This window comes from Pollachius pollachius, assembly GCF_949987615.1.
Source record: "Pollachius pollachius genome assembly, chromosome: 17".
Taxonomy (NCBI): Eukaryota; Metazoa; Chordata; class Actinopteri; order Gadiformes; family Gadidae; genus Pollachius; species Pollachius pollachius.
Genome location: NC_136950.1, coordinates 15,644,702 through 15,672,540, shown reverse-complemented (window position 1 = coordinate 15,672,540; position 27,839 = coordinate 15,644,702). Strand labels below are relative to the sequence as shown.

The 27,839-nt window shown below is 48.5% G+C and overlaps 1 protein-coding gene across 1 annotated transcript in view; it reads right to left on the bottom strand.

Annotated features, from left to right (window-relative positions):
* LOC307088772 (phospholipid phosphatase-related protein type 5-like) overlaps positions 1-22,223 on the bottom strand; it is a gene marked incomplete at both ends in the record, with an annotated part of 27,467 nt that extends 5,244 nt beyond the window's left edge. Inside the window, 4 exons of the mRNA XM_079754757.1 lie at positions 836-1,012; positions 1,373-1,623; positions 8,350-8,482; positions 22,020-22,223. Coding sequence (XP_079610883.1) covers positions 836-1,012; positions 1,373-1,623; positions 8,350-8,482; positions 22,020-22,223 — 765 coding nt within the window. The remainder of the gene's footprint in view (positions 1-835; positions 1,013-1,372; positions 1,624-8,349; positions 8,483-22,019) is intronic.
* Between the last annotated feature and the right edge of the window lie 5,616 nt (positions 22,224-27,839).

Genomic DNA, 27,839 nt, shown 5'->3' with positions numbered 1-27,839 from the left:
CGGGACGCTTCAGCTACACTGATACAATAACAGGGCTGCACGACCCTGGATGTCTCACACTGCCCTGCTAGTGGATAGGCCCTCCTAGTTATAGCATTGAACAATTCATTCATATTCATACAATATGCTAATAAAAGATACTCGTTTCATGCCTCTGGGCAGTTTGATACAGAAAGCGTTGTTTGAGTAAAATCCATATCAAGTTCAAGCTGGGAGAAAACGAGAGGGGGAGATAGAGACAGAGAGACAGAGAGAGAGAGAGAGAGAGAGAGAGAGAGAGACAGAGAGAGAGAGAGAGAGAGAGAGAGAGAGAGAGAGTGACAGAGAGACAGAGAGAGAGACAGACAGAGAGAGAGTGAAAGAGAGAGAGAGGACTGAGGGGAGTGAAAGAGAGAGAGCGAGAGGGGGAGTTTAATGGGAGGGATGGGGACAGCTGCTAGAGAAAATACTATACTGGATCATCAGCCTCTCTACCGCCTGACAACCCCCATGGGTCCGGAGGACTGTGTGTCTCTATCTATCTAACCTGCTCTCTCTCTCTCTCTTGTCTCTGTCTCTTTAACCTGCTCTCTCTCCCTCTTGTGTCTCTCTTACCGGGCTCTCCCTCCCTACTGTCTCTCCTTGTCTCTCTCAGGGTCTCCCTCCCTCCTGTCACCCCTGTCTCTATGTCTCCCTAACCTTCTCTTTCTCCCTCTTGTGGCTCTGTCTTCAACCGTCTTTCTCTCTTTTGTCTCTCTGTCTCTTTAACCTGCTCTCTCTCCCTCTTGTGTCCCTCCAGCTGGCTCTCTCTCCCTCCTCTCCCTCCAGTCCCTCCTCATCTCTCCCAGAGTCTCACCAGGAAGGTGGCAATGGCTCCCCCGATGACGAAGCCGGCGATGACGTCGGCCCAGTGGTTGCGGTACTCGGCCACCCGGTTGAGGCCCGTGAGGAAGGCCAGGCAGACGAGGGTCAGCGACACCACGGGCTTGGCCAGCCGCGTCCCCTTGGCGCGCACCGTGCAGGTCACGTACATCTGGAACAGAGAGACACAGGCTGAGGACCCCTCGTCCGCAGGGGCCGGGAGCTACTGTGGGGGGCCGCGTGGTGTGTGTGTCATGGCGTGTGTGTCATGGCGTGGGTTATGGAGTGTGTCATGGTGTGTGTCGTGGTGTGTGGCGTGGCGTGTGACATGCCTGTGCGTATCGTGGTGCATCACATGAAGTTGTGTGTCATGGTTTGTGACACGCAGGTGTGTGTGTCGTAGTGTGTGTCGTAGCGCGTGGCGTGGTGTGTGTCATGGTGGGTGTCACGCTGGTGTGTGTCCCTATGTGCGTCATGCTGGTGTGTGTCCTGGTGGGCGTCATGCAGGTGTGTGTCGTGCGGTTCTGCTCACGGCCAGGTAGAGGGCGCCGTAGACGCTGAGCGCCGCCTCCTTGGAGGGGAAGGTCTTGCGGGCCCTCAGGATGTCCCCCTGGTCCCCGGTGCACGCCTCCTGGTGGCTGATGTAGCGCAGCGCCTGCTGGCAGCCCAGGGCCGTGAAGTTGGGCTTGCACACCGTCAGGAAGTAGGGCGCCAGGTTCCCCGTCACCACCTGGCCCGCGTTGACGAAGATGTCCACGGTGAACAGGCCGAAGGTGTACACCCCTAAGGAGAATATTAACAGATCAAATGTTAACCTGCGACCAGGCAACACGCTTCCCTCATGTTCGGTCACAACTGGATTTACATTCCAGGTCACAACATCCAATCACACTCATGCAGACGTGAGGAAGGTCTTCCTTGACCTCCTGGCTTAGCTCAGGAGGTAGAGTGGGTGGACTTGTAACTGGAAGGTTGCTAGTTTGAGTGTCGAGGTGTCCCTGACCAAGACACCTCACTCTAACTGCTCCTGACGAGCTGGCTGCCGCCTTGCATGGTTGACTCCGCCTTCGGTGAGTGAATTTGTGTATGAACCATTGTAAACCGCTTTGGATAAAAGCGTCCACCAAATGCCCTAAATGTAAATCCAACCAATTGAATTCATGAATCCTCCTCATCATCTTGCTGTTCATTCTGGGTATGACGTCTAGCAGCTGCTCAGCCCAGTGAGAAGGTTTCCTGTGACATCCTTTTGTCTTCATGAAGCTGCAGCTGATACCTCACACTGACGTGTTGAACCTAACTGCAGGGCACCAAGCCCCTCAAAAGCTGCTCTGAGAGGTGGTCTCTTTTTGTTCAGCTGCTGTTCCCAAGTCAACACTGGTGGGCTACACTTTAATTATATGACCAACAAATAATATGGAATCAGGCAGTTGTGACCTCTACTGTGTGTGTACGGCGATGTGAATCCAACACAAAAGCACACACTTATAGTAATTATGAGGATTACAATGCGAGCGAGCATCCAATCAAAACGATGTCTCTGCCTGTGTGCCACGCCTCCATCAGCACTGTATGCTTCCCGTACTGCGTACAGTTCATAATGTATAGTCACTGGGAAAGGAGGGAATCAAAAGATTTCACATTATCGAAGTCATTTCCTGCAATGACCCTTTTTGTTCTTGCTTCATTAGGCACCAAAGCCACAGCATTCAACAACACCTGGTGAATATGTACGGTTCACTGCCTCTATTCTCATTAGCATCGGGGGCTAACAGACGACTCTGTGCAGTTTTCAACAAACACTCTCTTTCCAAGCAGTCAACAGACATGCTGCACTCAGAGCCTCTCTAAAGAACCAGGTCTCACCACAAAGGACACCAACCTCTTGAGTTGTGAATCCGAATAGATACCGTCCAGATACTGTTCAGACTTCACTCTTCAGCAACATGGGCTGCTTGCTGGTTCAACAATCCTGCAGCTGTGCCTACGCTGAACATCTAGATTGGTTTAAAGACTGAGCCGTGGGCAGGGGAACCGGAATCTACTGCTCCTCAGCTCATAGAGATGAGAGCCCCCATATCTTTGCGACGAAGGGGGGGGCATCTTTATGAAGGAAACAGACAAAAAGATGATTGCTTCAGCTGCAACTAGTTTCCATCACTCTGTCAGTGGCCAGGTGTTCCTTCCATTAATGTGGTACATAAAGACGCTGGGCTGGCCTCCTCCTGCCAACCCATCACTCAGGAGCCTGTTACTGGGGGGGGAGACGACAGGCACTTTAGAAATCACTGTCAACATCGTGGTGCTCTGCTACTTTTAGGGCTTGAAGCCAGTGCTGGCTTGTTTGTGACTTCACTCTATCACGAGGCATTGTATGAAATGTCACTTTGGTTGTCACTGTTCTTTGTTTTCCTGTGAATCACCAGGAAGCCATTTAAACACACAAGACTGTGTTTTACAGGATCCCTAGTTATAACCTGTGTTACAGGACGGTTATTAATAACCTGTGAGTTAAAGGAAGGTCGGTCATAACCTGTGGATACAAGACGGTTAGTTATAACCTGTGGTTACCTAAAACTATTCAGAGAGCAGAAAGCTATCACTCAGGCCTGTATGTTGTAGTAGGCTGTAACGCTGACCACCTCACACAGGCCGATGCGTTAAGCTCTGAGCTGAGGTTCCTCTGGGTTAGTGGGTGGACCTTTGAGACGGTCAATTACAACGATTTAAATCCAAAGATGATTATTGAATGATAAAGCTCTCCATCTTAATTTACTCACCAACAGGTTATCTGGTCATTAGTTTCTTATTAACGATTGTGCAGAACCACTCTTGCCAGTAGTCCAGCGGAGGCTGCTCTATTAACCTTTAGGGGAACCAGTCGCTCAGTTGTACTCACGACCTGACATATAACTCATAAGACCTGGACCAATGGATCTGCTGAATGAGAACTGAAACAAGAAAACTGGATACAGAAACCCATGGCGGTGGTGATGACTAAGAGGACAGAAACCGCATCACCCCGCACAACACCACCAGCAGACTGTGACTCACAGGTGGAGCACATGGCGGAGGACCTCGGAGGGGCCAACACCACCAGCTAATGAGTGCAGGACGACCACAGAGATCTTGCGCCTTATTCTGGTACTTTAAAAGTTCAGTGTGAGTCACGGGTTTGTCACGACGTTCTGTGTTGGGGAAACGCTCTGACAGGGCGTCTCCTCTCACACTGAGGAGCGCCTCCACAACACTGCCCAGCCGCGCGCAGCGACTGGGCCGCCCGCGGCTGAAGACGGCTTGGCTCAGCGCATGTGACGTGATGCCCTGTTAGGAGAACGAGCACGCCGCCGACAGTTCATGTAGCGTGTGTGTGTGTGTGTGTGTGTGTGTGTGTGTGTAGGTGTGTCTGTGTGTGTGTGTGTGTGTGTGTGTAGGTGTGTGTGTGAGTCTGCATGTTCGTGCGTGTGCACCCTGAGCAGTAGATGGAGCAGTTACCCATGGTAGGTAAGGATGGGGTTAGGATCATTATATGCTATGTTATTGTTGGTCATATATTCGGTTTTCTGGTTTCCGGTTGCAAAGCGGTAATGTGACGGTGAAACGGTGTGTGTACATTTACATTTACATTGAGCGCGTTCAGCAGACGCCTTTATCCGATGTGACTCACAATAAGTACCTTTGTACTGTAAATAAACAAGAAATCGCTGGCGTTACAGTAAGGACGTTCGTTGAACATAGACGTGCCAAGCACTAACAATCGCTAGGTTACCCATTGCCCGTATACAACAAATATACATTGTGTGTGCACATTAAGTGCCAGGACGTACAACATACAATAAGTGCATGCATTAAGTGCCAGGACATACAACACACAACAAGTGGATACATTAAGAGCCAGGACGTACAACACACACTAAGTGGATACATAGTGGGGGGGGGGGGCTGTGTGTAGAGAGCTTTGTGGTTGTGGCTAATGCGCTGGCAAGATGGCGGCGCTTTGAGGCGTGCTGCTTTGTGGATGGACTCTCCTCTTAACACCATGTGATTCTTTAGGCTGTGTGACATCAACTATTGTTTGTGAAAAGGCCATTGCAAAGTGTGAACATGAATAATTCCAAATAATTCACAAGAAAATGACACAGCTGGTCTTTGATCTCCAGCCAGACTCTACGGCTTTGGTCTGACGCAAAGACATGTAATGTTATCACAGCTACACTCACAGCTACACACAGCTTCACATAGCTACACACAAACACACACACACAGACACACACACACACACACACACATTATATATATATATATAGAATACCATATATTAAATAAGATAATAAGAAAGGTCCAAAGTATTGTTTCTTGAATGGTAAAAATCGATAAAAAAGTCAGTTTAATGCTAAATAGTTTAAAGTAGGAAAGGCCCCTGGCTTCAGGTGGACATCAGTTACCATGACGACTAACTACATCAGGTGGACAGTTACCATGACTACTGAATACTTCGGCTGTACATCAGTTCACAGTTACCATCATTACTAACTGGCCGCGAGCAGTGCTTTACATCTCGTTCAGCGCTTCACTGCACAGGTTCCTCATACACCGAGCATGAATAATGAGCGGCTCTACTGGCAGCGCGTCCCGAATGCTCAGAACAGCAGAACACTCAGTGTTAAGTAGCGCTAGGGCTCCAAGTGGCCCACTGTTAAAGCAGCTTCACACAGCCCGCAGAAACATGGAGCTGCGGGGCGGAGTTATTTCAATTATTAATGTGCAAACTTATTATCTTGTCAAAGCTGCAAAATGAAATGAACATAAATGTTGGTGTATAAGACATAAAATATGTATTATTCCAAAGAGCAAGCCTTAAGAGATGAGAGGAGTGCTAGCGCTAAACTTTGGTGAATAAACAGTCTCTCTCTCCCTCTCCCTCTCTTTCTCCCTCTCCCCCCCCCCTCTCTCTCTCACCCTCTCCCTCTCTCTCTCTCTCTCTCCCCCCCTCTCTCTCTCTCTCTCTCTCTCTCTCTCTCTCCCCCCCCCCCTCTCTCTCTCTCTCCCTCCCTCTCTCTCTCCCTCTCCCTCTCTCATCTTTGCACCTCGCTCACAGCAGTGCTGTGCTTGAATAAGCAAGACGCTAAAAGTCGGGGGGTGCACATGGCGGGGGGAGGCGAGGGGGGGAGGCGACAGCAGTGGGGGAGTTAGGAGACAGGACAGAACAGAGTGTGAAGAGACACACAGAGGAGGAGTGCAGGAGAGACGGGAGGAGTGGAAGAGAGACGGCGGAGGAGTAGAGGAGGGGAGGAGAGACAGGAGGAGAAATGGGTCGTTCTGCTCTCCCATCCAGCTGAGCCGTGAGTCACAGTACGGCGACGCCTCAAGACTGATCCACCACAGGTAGACGTTCACACTCACCCTGTCATCTCTATACATGATTACCTTAGAGTTTACATCTACTAATGGTAGACGTTCACACTCACCCTGTCACCTCTATACATGACTACCTTAGTTCACATCAGCCGCTGGTAGACCTTCACATTCACCCTGTCATCTTTAGTGAGTTGTTAGTCTATGCTCATTACTGTACTAACTAATGTTTATTGACGGTTAATTACTGTTCCCTTATTGTCAAGTGTTGCTTATACAATTTAAATGCAAGAAAGTCAGAATCCCAACATGCACAAACGGGGGACAGCTCTATACAGCTCTTTACAGAGCTGTATAGAGCACTGTATAGATCTCTATACAGCTCTATACAGGGACAGTTCTATACAGCTCTATACAGCTCTATGCTGAGACAGTTCTATACAGGGAAAGCTTTAGATAGCTCTATATAGGGAAAGCTCTATACAGGGACAGCTTTATAAAGGGACAGCTCTATACTGCTCTATACAGGGCCATCTCTATACTGCTCTATACAGGGACAGCTCTATACTGCTCTATACAGGGCCATCTCTATACTGCTCTATACAGGGACAGCTCTATACTGCTCTATACAGGGACAGCTCTACACTGCTCTATACAGGGACAGCTCTATACTGCTCTATATAGGGCCATCTCTATACTGCTCTATACAGGGACAGTTCTATACTGCTCTATACAGGGACAGCTCTATACTGCTCTATACAGGGACAGCTCTATATAGCTCGATAGACCCTGCCGCCTGGCCCAGTGTGGCCCCCCCATACAGCTCAGCCAGGTCACTGAAGGACCTTTCTACTGCAGAGGTCAGTAGTTGATGGTTTCATTTGCTGTACATATATCATCTATCTTCCAGGTCGGCTCATTAGTGGAACGTGTGGGTGGAACTCATTACGGTTTGCTTCCAGATGTCCGCTGTGTCAGTGTGCCGATGCGTGTTCGTGCATTAGTGACTGTTCGTACTAGTGTTTACGTGTGTGTGTGCATGTGCGTGCGCGCATACATGTCTTTGCGTATGCGTGTACGTACGTCTGTGTATGTTCAGTGTGTGCGTATGTTCAGTGTGTGCATTCATGCGTGTGCGGTGTGCGTGCGTGTGCATGCTGGGCTGAGAGTCTAGTTGTCCGTATAAAACAGAGCATTGTCTTAAGTGATGAAGACAAGGTGAGGACGGCTCTGTGTCTCGGTTCCTCTAACAGGTGCCGACAGAGCTATGAGGCCTACTGAGGGTCTCAGGCTGGCCTACTGAGGGTCTGAGGCTAGCCTACTGAGGGTCTCAGGCTGGCCTACTGAGGGTCTCAGGCTGGCCTACTGAGGGTCTCAGGCTGGCCTACTGAGGGTCTGAGGCTAGCCTACTGAGGGTCTGAGGCTGGCCTACTGAGGGTCTCAGGCTGGCCTACTGAGGGTCTCAGGCTGGCCTACTGAGGGTCTCAGGCTGGCTGATGGCTGTGGTCACCACAGGCTCCATCCCGTCATGAGGATTAATGCTGCGACAGCGCAGCGCTAATCCAAATCCAAATGAGCTTGCCAGGAGGGTGAGGGGAGCAATCATAAGGAAGACCCCCCCCCCCCCCCCGTTGGCTGTGTTAACGCCGGGCCACAGCAGGGAGGGAGATGTTCCTCCCCCCTCCCACCCCCAGGGAGAAGGTCTCTAATCCTGCTCTTATAGCCTTATCTCATCCCCCCACTTAAATGTGACTGGAGTAATATCGTACTGCGCTGTCATCATTGCTATGGCCAGCCACAGGAGTTGTGTGTGTGTGTATGTGTGTGTGTGTATGTATGTGTGTGTTACTGTGTGTGTGTGTGTGCGTATGCTCGTGCGTTTTTGTGTAAAGTGTGCCTGAACGGTGTGCGTGTGGAAAATACAGAATTTCCGAAGGCTTGTGTCTGCCAGAATAAAATCTATTGAATTGATATCGAAGCAATTATCTAGGCACCAACATCTGTTCGTCCCATCGCCATGGTTACACACGGTGACAACATGTGGACCAATCGTCATGGTTACACATCGTGACAACATGTGGAAAGATCGTCACGGTTACATGCGGTGACAACATGAGGACCAATCGACATGGTAACGTGGTGGACGGGGCTCACCCAGGAAGCGGAAGGTGCGCCGGACCAGTGGGTTGAGGTAGCAGCAGTCTCCCGTGGCAACCGTCGTCTCCAGTCGGTCAAACTCTTTGGACGTGTACTGTACCAGAAAGAGGACCGTCTCTGTGACCAGGATCTAGAGAAGGAGAGAGAGAGAGAGAGAGAGAGAGCGAGAGAGAGAGAGTCAGACAGACAGACAGACAGACAGACAGGGAGGAGAGAGAGCCAGAGCCAGAGACAGCAGAGAGAGAGTGAGAGAGAGAGAGAGAGAGAGAGAGAGAGAGAGAGAGAGAGAACCCGTTAGTTCAACAAAGTATTCTTAACGTCTTAGCATTTCTTAAGGCTTGCTCTTTGGGATAATACACATTTCAATGCTTATATACCAGCATGTATACTCCTTATCTTCAGAAGAGAATCAGCAGTAATAAACCACATTGGTAGTGATGATAGCTGAGCTTGAAACAGAAGAATAATGCCTGGAGGAGAGCGATGCTCTGGCCTTGTGAGCGCTGGAGCGGAATAATTCAAAAGACAGACAGACAGACAGACAGACAGACAGACAGACAGACTGGAAGAAAGACAGACCGTCCTCACAGCCCAAACCTTATGTCATCAGTTGTTGTTGCCAGTTTGCTTCCCAGCACAGCAGCCGTATAGTTCCAATGACAACGACAGAATTTCAATGCTAGACATCTGACACAGCAAGGCTCATCCCAGTGTCTGAGAGGCAGCCTCTAAATATGTGATGAGCATCACAACCCGGAGGGGACTGAAAGACAGCCAAGGTGAAACGGGAAATCACCCGTCCAATTTCACAAGGCAGTGAAGTGGAAAAGCGAGGCGGTCCCAGCAGCAGCATGCCGGCCCTTTGAGGAGTACTTGGTAAGTTCGGGGCCCGTTGCGATGAGAGTCAGGTCTCAGTCCAACATGATGGGTGGGAATGAGGTCCAGGAGATACAGGTCCACATGGTGAAGAACACTCACAACTCAGAACACGCCCGACTTTAAAGAGACAATAAAAGCTCCCGCACAGTCGAGGAACCTGGACCAGATTGTTCAGCGGCCTTGATTTAGTTATGTTATAACCACAGGCTCCATCAATAGAGACAGACACAAAGACAGATAGACACACAGACACATAGACAGAACAGCATGGGTTTTTAATACAATACTGTGTTGACTGAGGCTGGTGCTATACACTGTGCCAATATCTAATCTTGTTAGATTCAAGTGAGTGAGTGAGTGAGTGAGTGAGTGAGTGAGTGAGTGAATAAGAGATAGATAGATCAATTATACCCCTATCATAGGTAGATAGGTTGATACATTTCCTACATGGAAAGACGGATCAATGGATCTTCTATCGATCATATATATGTATATATATATATATATATATAGATATAGATATATCTATATCTATATATATATATATATATATATATATATAGATATAGATATAGATACACATAGATGAGACAGGTGAAGTGCTACTTCACCTGTACGAGTCACGAGGTGTGATGTGGCCCACGTTTCCCCACCTTAACAGAACGTATTCAGTTGTGAAGACCAGAATAGAAGCTAGGATGCAGTTGCCAATGGAAACAGGAAAGCACTGACAAACTTTATGGGCTGATCGAGAATCAACCAGCCTGCCTCCACTCAACGACATCATCACTGACTGCTGGTCTAGGTGGAGGTCAGAGGAAAGGCCAGACGCGTGTTTAAGGATAATATCAGCCATTTAGAGGATCATTTAGTCATCTGGGGAGGAGAAGCCTCCTTGTGTTCTGCTCCTGCAGGAGGTGCCACTGCTCTTCATACCAGTCTGTGTTCTCCTGCTTACAGAACGCCTCGGCCAGGTTCCGGCCAGCTAATGAGAACCGACAGAGGGAGTCCGTTTGGCGATGGAACGTTTTCAAACGATTCTGGTGTGAACAGGTGTCTCACTACTTAACAAGTTTATCACACCAAACTAAACGTTGAACCCTAGGAAGGGTTTCCTTTCCCTTCAGAGAACCCAAGTGTCTGATCGGGGGGTCAGTTGGGGGGGCCCAGTGGGGAGCCCAGTGGGGGTCCCAGGGCGGGGCCGGAGGTCTTCCCTTCCCTCACCACCCGACACCCTTGACCTCGCCCGCTGCTACCACGCGGATAAGCACCCAGTCACCCCGATCTGCCGGCACATCTGGAGATGCTCAACTACGGGCGACCTTGGTTTGTCCGAGCAGAGCACACACACACATCCACGTGCATTTATCTGCTTGTGTGTGTGTGTGTGTGTGTGTGTGTGCGTGTGTGTTTGTGTGTTTGTGTCTGCCCATGTGTATCCATCATCTTGTGTGTGCGTGTGCGTGTATGTGCATTCGTCCATGTGTGTGCGTGTGTGTGTCTGTGTGTGTGTGTGGCGACAGTCTCTCACCACATAGGTTTATCCACAGCCAGTAATGTGATTTGACTGGTGAGAAGTGGAAGACAGAGAGAGAGTACAGAGCGACAGAGACAGAGATAGAGAGAGAGAGTACCAAGTGTACAGAGAGAGAGAAGAGAGAGACAGGGACAGAGACAGAGACAGAGAGAGAGAAGAGAGAGACAGGGACAGAGACAGAGACACAGAGAGAGAGAGACAGAGACAGAGAGAGAGACAGAGACAGAGACAGAGAAGAGAGAGACAGAGACAGAGACAGAGACAGAGAGAGAGAAGAGAGAGACAGGGACAGAGACAGAGACACAGAGAGAGAGAGACAGAGACAGAGAGAGAGAGAGAGACAGAGACAGAGACAGAGAAGAGAGAGACAGAGACAGAGACAGAGAGAGAGAGAGAGAGAGAGAGAGAGAGAGAGAGGACAGACAGACAGACAGACAGAGAGCGAGATGCAGGGGAGGAGAGAGAGCCTCAACCTATGATGGAGAGCAGCCTCCTCAGTGGAGGAGTAACTCACCTGGGGCCCTGCTTGGGGAGCTGCTACCCTTTAATCTGGGTCATGAATTAAGCTAATTGGCTCGGCTAACAAAGCCTGTACCACGGCCTGTGTGTAGAACTCCCTGCTGTGGATCCCCTCACAGGTCTTATGAAGTGAACGAGGAAGCAGAGCAGCATACGGAGTGCAGCAGTGATGTAGTGCAGCACTCTACACTGCACCTTTACATAAAAACACATCATAAAACAAAGCCAATTAGCTCCTCATTTAAATGGCATCCATGAATATCTTGTTATTTTGCCTAAATGGTTTTGAATCTAACAGGATTACATATTGGCACAGAGTGTCGTATCACCAGCCTCAGTCAACACAGTATCCTGGTCCCACCCCATTAGCTCCCGGTCCACGCAGGCCATGTTCTTCTCATTCTGTAATAGCCCCAGTGATCAGCTTAGCTCCACAAAGCTCCTCATGTAATCCCACCAACGTTAGCTGGACGGCTCGCTGTCAGGCGTTCTCTGGGGTCAGGTTAAAACAGAGGGATAACAGACTGACTCCCAGCATAAGGCTCATAATCACCGCCGCTCACTCTCTATTCACAGCAGACACTCTCAAAGTCTGGATTATCAGATAATGCACGATTGGCAATCATTTAAGACGTAAACGAGTATGGCAGTTCCCATCCTCTACTGAACCATTGAGGCTTTTGTCGCCAAGAGATTGTAGCCAGTGCAAGATAGTGCACTTGAGGTGCACACTGCTGTATGCATCTCAAAGGTGCATACTGCTGGGGGCTGACGTTTCTTGTTGGCGTGTCGAATCAGCGATGGCCAACTTCGCCCAACTTTAAAAAGTTGGGCGTAGAAGTTTGGAGAGAAGTGTTTAACTTCCCACATTGAAACTGGGGGACACATTGAACGGGGGGCCACATCAAACTGGGGGCCACATTGAACTGGGAGCCACATTGAAACTGGGGGCTACATCGAACTGGGCATCACTAGGAGGTCCATTACAGATATGACACTCAACAGGAAGCCAATGCACTCAACAGATGACAATACTTCACCATTAGGTTAGACTCCCATCATTACCCTAGACCGTGACAGTGTCAATAACACCGTAACCACTGATGGTCGTTTTCCAAGGACAGCAGAAGTCCTGGGGAAGACACAAGACGTTCTAAAAGAACAGAGAAGGGGAAAGTTAATTATGGGGAAGCTGAAGTCAAACTGCATTCGGGAACAACATGCTCAGTTCAAATCCTTGGTAAACAGACTGGTCGACACTGCAGTAAAGGGGATCGTGGTGGGAGCCTTTCTGTCGCTTTATGTCTGTCACTGCACTATTATTGTACGTGTTTTTATGTGGCAGCCTTTAGGTCCAAGACTAATTTCCCTCGGGACAGATACAGATCTTGAGTCTTGAATGCTACGATGCAGTTCTGATGCGTTCTTTCTGCGTTCCTAGAACCTGCATACTTTTATTATATTCCTCACGTTTTGATGAATACATTTAGAAAGACGACCAGACAGGAATCCTGCTGTGCTGCCACTGATGGAGAAGTGAGAGCTCGTGTACACAGGCCTCTCTCAGGTGGTACTGAATCATCATCACTGCAGGGTCTTCACATACAGCCCACTGGTCCCGGGAGGCAGCTGAAGATGAACACCACTGATGCGTGGTGCTGTCTGTGCTTCCACGCTTCCCTTTGACAGCTAAATGCAGCTCGAGCTGAGCGCTCCACCGTCACACAGAGCAGGGGAACGGGAGCCAGTGGGGGAGGAGATGCCTTCTGAACAAACAATATACGTCTTTAAGATGATGCTGGTCTGGGTAATTAGACAATCATAACAGCCTCTCCTGGCATCTCTAAAACTGCCTAACGATCCAGTTTGTCGTACAGGCTCTCGTGAAGGGTGCTTGGCGTGAGCGCGCCTCCCAAGAAGCAGAAATACAGCATGAGCAGATTGTCAATGACTCCATAAAGCACTCCTCCTATCGGTTCATTCATCAAGTACAACAGATCTGTACAACAAAACGCTCTTCTCTTATTATATTGGTAATGGAGGCTTTAGTGAAGCCAGGAGAGACAAACTCATTACATTTCAGCAATTAAACTCATGTCAAGTCAGGACAGTTCTAGAGCCAACAAAAGCAAGGTGGAGGGGCTACGTGAGAGAGTGGAGGCACGGGTGTAGTAGTCAAACAGGTGCACCACTTCTAAGGAATATGCAAACGGTGCAAACCCAAAAACTCTGCAGGCAAACGCGTTTAATTCATTTGTGTGCCTCCCAAAGTCTCTAGGTGACGGAATGAGGCCTTGAGGAAACTTCAAAGCTGGGTATTGACACGTCTGTTGGAGAACAAAACACAAAGGAAGGCAGAGGAGGATTTCCTGCTTTCTGGAAGGCAGTCTGAACGGTAATTATAAATAGACCCTCGCAGAGTTGAGGATTATAGAAAGAAAGGGAAGCTTCTGGAAGCTGCGACCATGTTGACCACTGAGGCTGCGTGGATTCTGCCGGTCTTTATGTGTGAGGCGAGTTTAACAGAGCCGCTGCATGGCAATGTCCTGCTGGGAAGAATACAGAGAGTATGACAAATTGACCAAAGCAGTGCAACTGGAAAAGTAAATAGCAGTGTTTTTATTCCCTAAGATCAGTAGAATAGATAGAATAGACTCTTCCTCACACACAGCCCTGGTCCCAGCTGCACAGCGGTTCATCTATGTGTTTTGGTTGCGCTCCATTTGAGCCTCAACTAGTGAAATGCATTCTGAAAATATGGGCATCGAAAATCCTAGAAGTTATTTCAGCAAAAGCCCAGTGTATTGAGTACAAAACATCAACACATTTCAGTAAACGCATCGCCAATAAGAAAACCAAACCTTGCAATCTTGGCCATCCCAGCCCGCCACCTCCATTTCCCTCCTAGCTCCATGTCTCCCTGCCACGATCAAGGTTTCTTTTACAATTCTCGGAAAAAAAATGTTTTGCCAGGCAGATGTTTCAGTCATGAAGAGGCCAAGCCTCACAAAAGTGTTTGTGTCCATAAAATAGTTTATGGGCAAAGTTCCCAGCTTCTCCTAGCTGTCTGGATAAAGCAACTCAAAATAATAAATAATACCAATAATAATGTTTCACATTATTCATGAAGTGCTGTAAATTCAGGCAAGCTCAAAGTGCTGTTCAGGGCTAAAAACTGACTATTCAAGCACGTCCAACAATATAAAACATACAATTTATCGATAACTGGAAAGTACCTAACGTCTACTAAACTCCTTTATCGAAAGGTCTGGTTCTGAAGTGGGCCGCTCTCTCTGGGAAACACAGCCCAGTCTAACTGGAATCACTGGGAAGTGGGAGTCGGGGAAGTGGGGGGTGATCCTGGCAGCACGGAGAAAACCAGAGTGTTCTTTCTGGTGACGTATAATTATATTATATTGTAATTATTATTATTATTGTTTATTACATTCGACTACCAATCCCCCTGACACTGACCCAACCCGGGTCGAAACAGCAGCTGGAATCAATAATTGTTACGGCTTCACTTTAGTTTGATTACCCTGCAGAGACCGAGGAACCGACCCCAAATGAACGGAAAATTCTTTGTAGAAGATGAATAAAGTGCAAACGGGCCACGTTCCAGGTGGATCATCATCAAAAGAATTACGCAACAAAACACCAACCTAAACATCATGCTTATCAGTGTAATGTCATCATTTGTACATCGTTATACTTATTCATAACATACTGTTATTATACACAAGTATTAGTATATATTAATATATATTAACCCATATATATACTATACTATTCTATATTTCTATCTCTGCCGGTAAAGGTCTACGGTTCTATGGGGGTCAGGGTTGGTGTAGCGTGAGGCAGTGTAGCTAGTTTAACGTATCTGACTGTGTTGCCCTCTCTGTCCGCACTCCCATGCAGACGAGCCTGAATCCTTCATGGATGAGCGAAGCAGTGCCACAGGGCAGGCGCTCGGCTGACAGCACATCCAAGGGGAACATCAATACACAAACAATTAGCCCGGCCTCCAAACAAACACATTAGGATTCTCTTAAGACAGTTCCTCTGAAAATAGGCCGGGGCTCCTAATTAAGGTGTGTTTGTTCGTGGAACGGGTCCTCATTACATCAGACTCTTTCAAGGGATCTCTTCCCAATGGAAGAAAGCGAAGGGATATATTAGTATATATATAAATATAAAAGGCCCTCACAAGATGTCGGATACAGTGACATGAATGATTCTCGTGTATAATTTATGCACGACTGAAGAGGATCAAAGTGAGGATTGACCGTGAATCTGTAACATATCCCAGTTAAGTGCTAATTTACTGGGTTACACCAAAACACTGCTAGGCTTCTATTGACATTCTGTTGAAACACTTAAGCCTTCAAACGCAGAGCCTCCGGTCAACTGCTTGTTCTGTTTATTATTTAATGAGTGTGAAGTACACAGGTTAAAACATAAATGCATTTTAAAGCGGTCGATGAAATCAGCGTTGCAGTTCTGCTGACAAGTTGACCCAAATAATGTTCCGGGTCATGGATCACTTATGTGTTCTGTAAAGCGATACCTTTAAGACCGGCTAAAGATAATAGATCACACTCAGGAATATGTAGACCAATATCCCAGATGATATCCAATACCAGGGCACGATACAAACATTACATAACATGTTATATGTGGCACATGTTCCTTCTGTAAATTATGTGGTGCAGGGTAATGGCCGTTGCAGCCTGATGCCTCTGGAAGCTTCTGATTCGCTGGGAGGAAGCAGCGATGATGACGCAGAAGGCAGCTCAGTTTTATTCTTTGTGTCTGACAACTGGCAGGCTTAAGGTTTCAACTAATACCATCTGAACACCCCCGACCCCCCCCCCCCCCCCCCCCCCCCCCCACACACACACACACACACACACACATAACATCTGACCCCCCCCACACACACACACACACATAAAACACAGCTGGGTGCTTCATCACCAATCATGTCCCGAAATGACCAAATACCAAAAACGCTTTCTCCCCTACAATACAATACTTTATTTAGCTGACTAATTTGTCCAAAGCGACTTTCAACAGGTGCATTCAAGCATCAACCAAAACAGCTGAATAATCCCCCGTTTAATTTGGAAACACAGGGCACTACAGAAGTAAGACCCACTCTGGATCTCCATCTCACATCTAAGTCTCCATCTTCAACTGACCATTCAGAAGGTCAGCTTTTAATTACTGCCCTGGAAAGATCTGAGTAGTAACAACAAGGGCAGGGGACGCTCACATTCCCAGTCTCACTGGGAAACACAGCCCAGTCTCACTGGGAAACACAACCCAGTCTTGCTGGGAAACACAGCCCAGACCCACTGGGAAACAGCCCAGTCTCATTGGGAGGAACTCAAGTTGACAGGACCTTGGTGACCATGAACATGATGGTGAAGGGTTAGAGTTAGTCTCTCTCTATTTCTGTCTCTCTTCTAGTTTTGGCACATTTAACATCATAACTGCTGAAAGCCAAACATGTCATCCATCTTCATACGTGTTGTTATTTGGAGAAAAGCTTTCTTTGGATAGTTCATACACTGGCTGACAGCACCTTGTTCAGGGCTGACACCGTTCGTCTCCATCTGGAGGTAAAGCGGGAGGCCTTCAGAAGGGGGGTGGGATGGGGGAAGGGCAGTGCAATTGTCAGAACTGGATTTTCCTCAAGGCTGTGAGAGAACCGGTTCAAACCCCCCTGGGACACAGCCCGCTGTGATGCTCCACCAAACAACCGCTCTGAGGAGGGTTCACGAGGCAATGATGGATTATCCTCCTTGATCAAAACACCTGTGTTCTTCTTCTCATTCAAAATAAAAAGACTTTAAAACATGAAAAACATCTCTTCTAAAGGTTGTGTGTCAAAATGCCTAGGCAGACCGCCAGGCAGTGCCAGGTTGGACCTCAAACCCAGGAGATCTCTGTTCCAGCCTGGGATCAGACTGCTCTGCAGGTTTGTGTTCCATTAAGGAGCCGGCAGCGGAGCTAGGCTCTAATTATCACCATAACGCTGATAAGCACACTTAGAGTGAAGCCGGAGGGTATGGCTCACTTTGTTTAACTTTTAATAACGCAATACATTTGACAAATGGTTACCTTTCCAAAGAAATGCCTACCTCTATACCAGGGGCCTTCTATTGTACTGGAGCATGGAGCGCTGGAAGAGCCCAACTATACTAGCAATTTAAGGGTTCTTTATATAGATCGTCAACTACATCTACTACACATGCAGTACATGAACCTTAAGTAGAAGTGTAGTACATGACCCTATAGTACACAAGCAGTACATTAACCTAAAGTACACATGCAGTAGTTATACCTAAAGTAAACATACAGCAGTTATACCTAAAGTATACATGCAGTACATTAACCTTCAGAACACATGCAGTAGTTATACCTGGAAAAACACATGGATTATTATTATATGCATATTATATGCATTCATTAAACAACCTTTCTGATGCTGTGTACACAACGTTAAACATGGATTATCCTGCTTGATCACACTGAAAAACATCTGCAGTGGTTGTACTGTAAGCGCATCTTGAGTTATTGTGCTCACATTGAAGCAATGCGTCTGCAAGTTCAACTCTTGGCATCCGACTCAGTGTATGCCTGTTCCCTAGTTGTCCGTCGTGGGGATCTCTCCTTAACTCTCTCCTGCTATGCAACTTTGTATCAGGATTTTTTCCACAGTAGTACTCAGAGATCCCCAAAGCAGTCATTGACTACAATCTGCTAATTGGAGAGATAAGGTTTGTGTGCCAAGGGCCGAGCAGGACCAACCTCTCCTAAATATGGAGGAGCTAAGAGATATGATGGTCCCACCTCCCAGCCCCCCCCCCCCCACAGCACCCCTACAACCCCACCCACACCCCCAAGCACCCAGCGTTCACCGTTGTTCAATAGATGGGAGGTTGTGACAAAGATGCCTAATACGCCAAGTTATGCTGATGATGTTTTCTTGTTTAGACAGGATTTCTAAGTCATGATCGTGGCTATTTTTAACTTCCGCCTTAGGCACTACATGACCTGGTTGTAAAATGTCAACATGCACAGCCTCAAATACAGAATTAAAGAGCAACCTTATTCAGAATATGTTTTCTTATAAACATCATCCCCAATAAGGCCAATAAAGTAGTTCTGCCCTTACGACAGCAGAGTCCAATGTGGGTCCAAAAATTAAGTATCTCAAGTACATACTAACCAAACATTTTTTGTTCCAGTCGTTCTACCCCGTTAAAGCTGAATAACACCTTTCTTGTGCTTCATGCCCAGTTTGCAAACCTGTGGTATCAACATTTTCCAGGGCTGAAGCTGGACTGAAATCCAAAAAGGGAGAGGAAACATTCTACTCCTTTCATATCTGCTTATTGTACAGGTAACAGTCAACTGTAGGCAGTATAAGAGTAGTAGTTTAGCAATCATTCTGCAGACGTTGAAGTCATGCAGGGCAAATTTCTATGCAGAGCGATTACACATATACTCAGTCCTATAGGAGGTCTTTGTTCAGCTGTCATCTGAGGTTGTACCAGCTGAGATCTGCCTCTCTCATGCCCAACGTTTCAGCAGAATGACTGTACAGGAAACCTTGATATGGGAATGCTTAGAGGAGCTCTGCTGGGGAGTTTTCAACCTCGAGCTTAAACAGAAGCCTCTAAGATGAAATGTGGGGACTTAAGATGAATAAATTATACTTTCAACAAGTTTGGTTCCCATGAGGATTCTTTGCTTCTGCTTTTGTTTTTCGTTTCATCTTTTTTTGTGGTTTATGTATTCATATGAAACGGAAAGAGATAATGGACTACATTGTTTTTGTTCTTAACTGTTGTCGTCATTGAACTCTTAGGAGACATGTTTGTTTGTCAGAGAGACAGAGATGCAGGGACCTCCACGGTCTTACTGTGATCAACGCGGTTGTGGAACTGCGGAGAACAATGTTGAAAACAAACCCAATCAAAACAATCATGCTTCTTATCTACATCCACCAAGGTCACCACAGCAGAGTGAAGAACTGGAATCATCTGTTAGTGTTAATGGGAGGACGGTGCCCCAGGAGGTGGGCTCCAGGATCCAGCCTCTATGGGTGTGTGGCATCAGTACCAGTACAGAGACCGGATTGTAGCATGCGCATGATGACTTTCCATGAGGACATGGAAACACGAGAGGCTTTCACACTGTTCACCACTCAGCCCCAAGCTAACGTTAGCCTTGGCTTACTGGACCCATGTTCACATAGTTCTCCTGGCCTTGATTCACACTAGCTAGTTCAGCACAGTGGTTTTAAACCATTAGCCCTAACAAGTGGTTGACCCAGGGCCACTAATCTCAAGCCCAATAAAAGAAACAAAATAGTTCAAAATAGTGTGAACACTTTTATAGTCCTGGAATAAAACCTCTCTTAGCTAAGTAATGAGTTAGCCCTTATCGCCTGACAGCCCTGTTGCGTGCTCTGTTCCTCATGTGTTTTCACTCTTACCCTTACGGCTGTATGAGCTGTGAAAGCCCTTAGCCATCCAGCTAATGGAGTTATTAACATTGATGGCACTGCTTTGCAATCAAACTGTGGCTTGGACCACTAAGCACCCGTACTGAATGTGCAGGGTGAAACCGCACAGAGCCACTGCTGAGCTACATGGTGAGGGTGCAAGACTTTACCATCTCAACGCATATCTCTGTTTTCTTTGCAATGTCCTTTTACAAATGCATGCTTCTGGGTTCAGCGGAGTGGAGACCACATACCCCCGTGTCCGTGGCCAAGGTGTTAAGACCTCCAGCTATAAGGCTCACACCGTGGGGGAAAAGTGTTGGATAAATGTGTACAGGTTTGTCATATTGGTATTTGGTTCTCATGGTTACGAAAATGCCATAGTCATAGTGTATGTATAATACAATATTTATTTACACTACATTTACTGTTCACTGGGGGAATTGACCAGTCAACTGAAAATTACCTTGAATACATTTGCAACTATATGTTTAAGAGAACAAGGGTAAGATAACAAAAATAAATGGTTGATTCTTAGGGAAGCCATTTTTTTATGTGTGTGTAATATACTGCAGACAGAAGTTTGTGACCTCTTCAGCTTACTCAAATTAAGCTTCATGTGGCCTGTTACTGGCCGTGAATGAAGTCTCTATTTTCTGTGGGCTCATGTAACATTCATATCCTCACAGCAGCAGGACTGGAAACAGCAGAGCCTCATTCTGTATCCAGATTCACACAGCCATATGAATGGACTTTATGTCTAGGGGTATTGGAGATATTGACAGGTTTGTTCAGTTTGAACGATTTCTGTCCAGTCACCCGCAGGCCCAGACAGCGAGCCATAACTAGCCGTTGAATACTCTTATCATCCTAAAAATGTATGGATTAACATTGTTTGTCACAAGCAATCCTCACAAGCAATCCTCACAGACAATTGTTCAATTATTTCTATATCTTTAAACAAAAAAACATTTGTTCTTCAATATCAAATATCTTCATATTTCTGCTTAGAGGTATGAGGTTTGAGACAGAGCTTACTGACCACACGTGACATCCTGCCGGTTAGAAAAATGCAACTTTTATCAACATTTATAAAACACAGCCCAACCAAAGAATCAGCATGTAATAGAATCACAGCACAATCATCTAATTATGTTGGTATGTATTGGTGTGTAACAGAATTAAATAACCAACGTAATACTGGTGGCTCCTGTCTGACGAGCCGGCCATATGGAAGCTGGAGACCACATCCTCATCAATTAGCAGACCAGCAGGTGGAAGCTAATGAATGGGTTTAGATTGAGGTGGGGAGTAGGGATGGGTTTAGTTTGACCCCTGGATGGTAGGGCACGGGTTTAGTTTGACCCCTGGATGGTAGGGCATGGGTTTAGTTTGAATTGGAGTGTAGGGGTTTTGTTTAGTTTGAACTTGGGAGTCTGGGTTTAGTTTGAACTAGGGAGTAGGGATGGGTTTAGTTTGAGGAGAGTACGGGATGGTTCAGACCTTCACATCCCAACCCATTCTGATACGTGCAATACTGGTTTCTGATTGGGTCAAATGAGAGTAGGATGACGTCATTGGTCATCTAATCTTTTGGAAAGGACAGATGTTTGTTTCAGCCAATGGCTCCTTCACTACAGGTGGGCGGCTCCGCGGGGATTCTCTGTGCACGCGGGGTCCTCAACTTAAACATTCACATGCATTAACCTTTGGAGCTCCTCTCCTTCAACGTCTAATTGGTTGCTTCCACGTTCAAGCTTTAATTCACCGCTATGTCCTGTAGGTAATATGTGTGATCTGAGCGCGGACAGATGTTCACACCGCAAAAATAGGCTCCGACGCTCTGATAATGTGTTCAGTTATTTAGCGGACGTGTGATCTTTAATGCATGTTCTTTTGGCGAAGGGAGAGGTGTCAAACGAGAGCGTGCATAATGAAAGATGAGTGCGCGTCAGCGCGAATCTACACGTGCGTGCGCGAGCCCCGATCCAAAAGTGTCGGCCTACTTTAAACACATGAAAGGGACTTTGAGAGAACATTAGTGAAGAAGCGAATGACATGAGATCTGACGCGATGGTTTGCGCGCTGCGACAGAACCACGCCGTCAACTCATGCAATGAGGCGCTCGTCACGGGCGCCAGCCCGCGGGGTCACCGGCCGGAAGCTGAGAGCCGCGTTAACATGAACAGGTAAAGCCGCTCAGTGTGTACGTACCATCAGGGTGGGCAGGCCGGCCACCAGGGCGTAGAGCAGGGCGGGCGGCACGGCGCTGCGCTCCTCCCCCCCCAGGTAGGGCTTGGTGAGCGCACTGTCGTAGCAGAAGAAGCCCTGCACGTGCACGCTGAAGGTGTCCGTGTACTCGAAGTAGTAGGCGAGCATCACCGTCCCGGCCAGGATCACCAGCTGGAAGTAGAGCATGGTGCACAGCGGGGGTCAGGAGCAGTCCGCTACGGTCCGCTACAGCGCGACGGAGACGGAGCGCCTGGCTCCGCTCCTCCTTCCTCCCCTCCCGCCTCGATTCTGCTGTCGTCCCTCGCCTCCTCGTCCCTCGCCTCCTCGCCCTAGCCGCGCGACAGAAGGACGGTGGAGGCTCGCCAGTGACCGCTCGCGCTTTGCTCTCTCCCTGTGCTGTGTCTCGGTACCTCGCGCATGACGCCCCGCGGCGGAGAACGATTGTGGACACGCGCTCTGCTCGCTGCGTCCCGCCCTCTCTGCTCCTCGCGCGGCAAAGCAATTAAGGGTGGCAGAGGCACGCGAGTGAGGGAGGCGAGAGGGGAGAGGGCGGGGAGAGGAAACGGGGGCTATGTCATCAGCGTGTGTGTGTGTGTGTGTGTGTGTGTGTGTGTGTGTGTGTGTGTGTGTTTGTGTCAGTGCAGCAGGTGTTGAACTGAAATGGATACGCAGCCACGTTTCATTCAAGCGTGAGAGGGATAAAAACGTGAGCGAGTGAGACATGGGAGAGAGCGAATGATGACATGATGTAATAATGTCATGCATGCACACACACAAACAAAAATACACACACACGTTGTTTTAAAGTAACAAAATAATCGTATGCACGCATAGCCTTTATTTTGAAGGAATTCAACTCTAGCTAAATGACGTCATCATTTGGATAGTGTAGGCTTTAAATTCAGGCGTGAGGCGTTGAGCACTATGACATCATGGGATACAAGGCAATACATAAAGTAAATAAAAACATAGCATTGTATGTCAAATATACTGCCGGCGTCATGACAGGGAGAGAGACAGTGAAAGAGAGAGAGAGGGGGGGGGGGGGGAAAGGGAGAGACGGAGCGAGAGAGAGATGGGGCGAGAGAGAGAGGGAGTGAGCGGTCAAGATGGGACTTGGTGACATGGTGATGAATGGTGTCATTAGCGTGTCATGCTGTCACTGCTCTGGCCAGGAGCTGTTGTTGTTCGGCTGGAGGTCCAGACTCCAACGTGTGAGACCACACATCATCGATGAGTAAAAAGTAGAACGATTCATTTAACAGGCCGCGTGCAGGACTCTAAATACGGAGTCTGTAGATCCCTCGTCTCACAATGGCAAAATTATCTTCAATTCATCCAACATCACGTACGTCACGTAAGGAAAACTATTTGTGTTCTGTGTTTCATTTACCTCATCAGACACTGGAGCAAACGGGTTCACTACCCCTAGTTAGCCTGGCAATGTGTAAGGACGCGCACACACACGCACGCACACGCATACACACACGCACACGCATGCACACACCCTCCAAAAGTCAACCAATTAGGAGGAGGCATGAGGATGTGCAGCCATGGTGTGTTTAGCGACTGTTGAACACACTTCAGCTCTCTCTGGGGACCTCCCCTCTGTCCCTCCCTCGTCCCTCTGTCCCTCCTCTCCCCCTCTGTCCCTCCCCTCCCCCTCTGTCCCTCCTCTCCCCCTCTGTCCCTCCTCTCCCCCTCTGTCCCTCCTCTCCCCCTCCCCTCCTCCCTCTGTCCCTCCCCTCCTCCCTCTGTCCCTCCTCTCCCCCGTCTGTCCCTCCCCTCCTCCCTCTGTCCCTCCCCTCCTCCGTCTGTCCCTCCTCTCCCCCTCTGTCCCTCCCCTCCTCCCTTTGTCCCTCCCCTCCTCCCTCTGTCCCTCCCCTCCCCCTCTGTCCCTCCCCTCCTCCCTCTGTCCCTCCTCCCTCTGTCCCTCCTCTCCCCCTCTGTCCCTCCCCTCCTCCGTCTGTCCCTCCTCTCCCCCTCTGTCCCTCCCCTCCTCTGCCTGTCCCTCCTCTCCCCCTCTGTCCCTCCCCTCCTCCCTCTGTCCCTCCCCTCCTCCCTTTGTCCCTCCTCTCCCCCTCTGTCCCTCCTCTCCCCCTCTGTCCCTCCTCTCCCCCTCTGTCCCTCCCCTCCTCCCTCTGTCCCTCCCCTCCTCCCTTTGTCCCTCCTCTCCCCCTCTGTCCCTCCCCTCCTCTGCCTGTCCCTCCTCTCCCCCTCTGTCCCTCCTCTCCCCCTGTCCCTCCCCTCCTCCCTTTGTCCCTCCTCTCCCCCTCTGTCCCTCCCCTCCGCCGTGTGTCCCTCCCCTCCTCCCTCTGTCCCTCCTCTCCCCCTCTGTCCCTCCCCTCCGCCGTGTGTCCCTCCCCTCCTCCCTCTGTCCCTCCTCTCCCCCCCTGTCCCTCCCCTCCTCCCTCTGTCCCTGCCCTCCTCCCTCTGTCCCTCCTCTCCCCTCTGTCCCTCCCCTCCTCCCTCTGTCCCTCCCCTCCCCCTCTGTCCCTCCTCTCCCTTCTGTCCCTCCCCTCCTCCTCTGTCTCCATGTTCCACTGCAGTGCACTGCAGGACTCAGGAGGCTCTGCTGCTGAGAGGAGGTGGACCCTGGAACCATTAGCTTTGCATTCCTGCTGTGAGCCGCAGCCTAATGTTGAAGTCGGGCTCTAGGGGGGCACTGTGTTTGCGTTCCCCTGCCTCTTTATTCTTTGTATTAACGTCCTCACACAGCTGTAGATAAGAGTGTGTACAGCGTGTTTAAGTCTGAGGTGAGGAGGGACCAACGGCCAGATCTCCTGGGTTGGTCCTCGTAATGTCAGACGTTGAACAACAAGTGATGTGTTGTTACCAATGAGTAAGGCCATGAATACCGTTGAAGATTGGGGATCCAAGCTGTGATCCCGTTGGAGCAGAGTGCGCTACAAAGAAGCTATTCCTGGACCCTGCAGTGAGCTCTGCTGCATGCACGGGGAAACATTTAATGAATGAACCGTTTGGAGGCTGGGCCAAGAACATGACCCAGAGATGACTGCATGTTCGTATTTATGTGGTCTTTGTTCAATTGAGCATACAATTGCAGCATGTTATGTTGTTTGAAACACGTGATTTTCAGTAAAGATTACAAAAAAAGAATATATTTAAGAAAAAAAGGAAAAAATTATATTTTTCAAGGGACAAAACATAAAACTCTTGAACAAATAGTAAGAATGGTCCATGATTTGCTGATGATCCCATCCCTCAAGCCCCTCCACTGAACCTCAGCATCATCACACGGTCACCATGCCAACCATAGAGGCCTCCTCTGAAGAAACAACGGAGAGAACATCCCTCAACGATCCCTCATGGGGGATGATTCAATTGCTGCCACAGAAAATTGGATGAGAAAAAAAAACAACAACAAGGTCTTAGAGCCCTCCACCCTCTGCTCTCTGCTCAGGGCCGGGGTCTTCTCCTCACAGACTTCCTGCTCAGCGTCCCCCGGCAGAGAGGCAATATCAGAACGACACGGAGGGGAAGAGGAAGTGGAAAAACCGAAGCCTGTGAAAATCATCTCAAGACGAAGGATTACGTTGATAGATTAGAACGTTTCAGATGGAGCAGTGGGAACCCCACCTTAAGCTTCCATTGGTCTTTTTAGGACCCATGGTTAGTACAAACACGTCCTCAGTGGGGCGTAGCGGAGCGATGCTAATCACCCGAGGGCTGTATGACCATGCGGGGGAGGGGGAGATGGAGAACACACAGTTTATCCTCAATCTGAACTCAAACGTAGAGAAATAATAAATAGTAATATCAACGTAAAGTAATGTTAACATTTTGGGTGTCTCGATGAGCAATGATACTCAGTTATTTAATTGGTTTCCTCCTTATTGGGCATTGGATGAGCCCAAGAGTCTAACCTCATATCCTCCGCCAAGGTCCCCTGAGTTCAGCCCTGTCAGGTGTGACTGATGACCTGCGTTCAGAACCCAGCAGAGCATTGAGCCCGGCGATGCGGTGCGGTGCGGTGGATCATTCTCCTCTCAGGAGGAGAGAGAGGTCTCCATCTATTGAGAGAGGTCTGCGTCTGGTTGATCCGGTTCCTCCTCCACTCAGGGTCCACTGAGCCGGAGTGTGAGGGTCTTCCTCAGCAACATGTTTGGCAAGAGGGGCAGTTCGGAGCTAGCTCACATTAACGTGTTCACCGTGGATCTCCAGCCAGTAAGCATCTATAAATAGCCCCGCCCCACCCCCACTGCAGCCGGGTGGAGGAAGTGCTTACATCGTGTTTTATTACATTGTTATGCCCACGGCCGAGTCCTGACCCAGATACACACACAGAACACATAGCTACACACTCACACACACACAGAACACATAACTACACACACACAGAGAACACATAGCTACTCACATAGCTACACACACACACAGCTACACACACACACACACACACACACACACACACACACATAGCTACACACACACACATAGACATAAAGCTACAACACAGCTACACACAGCTAGAACACATAGCTACACACACACAGACACACACACACACAGCTACAACAAATAGCTACAGACACAGCTACACACAGCTAGAACACATTGATACACACACAGCTAGAACACACAGCTACACACACACAAACACACACACATACAGAACACATAGCTACACACACACACACACACAGCTACACATAGCTACACACAGCTAGAGCACAGTGCTCCACACACAGCTAGAACACATAACTTACACACAGCTTCACACAGAGCCTGAAATAAGAATAATACTATTCAGATGTAAACACAGAGGGGCCGACCACAGACTGAGCCCACTGACACACAAACAAGAACAACAATTAATGATGTTAGCATTACGTGGAAAAACATTTATGATTTCTGCATGTTTCTTACTTCCTTTCATACATGCAAATCAAGGATGAGGGTTAGTATGGGTGAGGGTTATTATGGGTGAGGGTTAGTACTCGTTAGGGTTTGAGTTAGTACTCATTGGTTAGGGTTAGAGTTAGTACTGGTTAGGGTTAGAGTTAGAATGGGTTAGGAATAGTTCTGGTTAGTATTAGTCAGGGTTAGAGTTAGTATGGGTGAGGGTTAGTACTGGTTAGTACTGGTTAGGGTTAGAGTTAGTATGGGCTTGGTTCAGAGTGGCAGTGGTGGCGGAGATGAATGCGTGTGAATAAACAGTGCTGATTAAGAAGCAGTGAGCCAAGAAGACTTCAAAGCGCCGTTATCTCTGGGCGGCTAATCTGGCGGTCGCACGTCACCAGAGATTCAGGCTCCACCGCTCTCCACCAACTCACACGGTGGGATGGAGGGGACTGTAGGACCCTCTCAACAAGAACAACAGCAGGCAGGGGGAGGGGGAGGGTGGTATGAGGGGTGAGGGAAAGGTGAGAGAGGGGTGAGGCGGTAGGACGGGTGAGGGAGGGCTGAGGGGTGAGGGGGTGGGGGAAGTGAGGGGTGAGGGAGGGGTGAGAGAGGGGAGAGAGGGTGAAAGGGGAGAGAGAAGGGTGAAGGAGGGGGGTAGGGAGGGGTGAGAGACGGGTATGGTTGGAGTGGATGAGACGTTGGAAGCAAGATTCAACAGCACTCAGTAGCGTTGTTGAGTGTCAGGGTTCTGATAAGAGGGTGAACTGATCTTGATTGTCCATTTGCATTTGGCCCCATATTGAGTATTGTTTGTGTTGAAATGATTGGCGTAAACGAGACTGAATGGAGGTGCATTCAGTCTCGTTTACGCATGGATTTTTAACCTCTCTTCAAATCGCAATTGCCAAACGGTTGTGAGAGTGCGGTGCAAAGAGA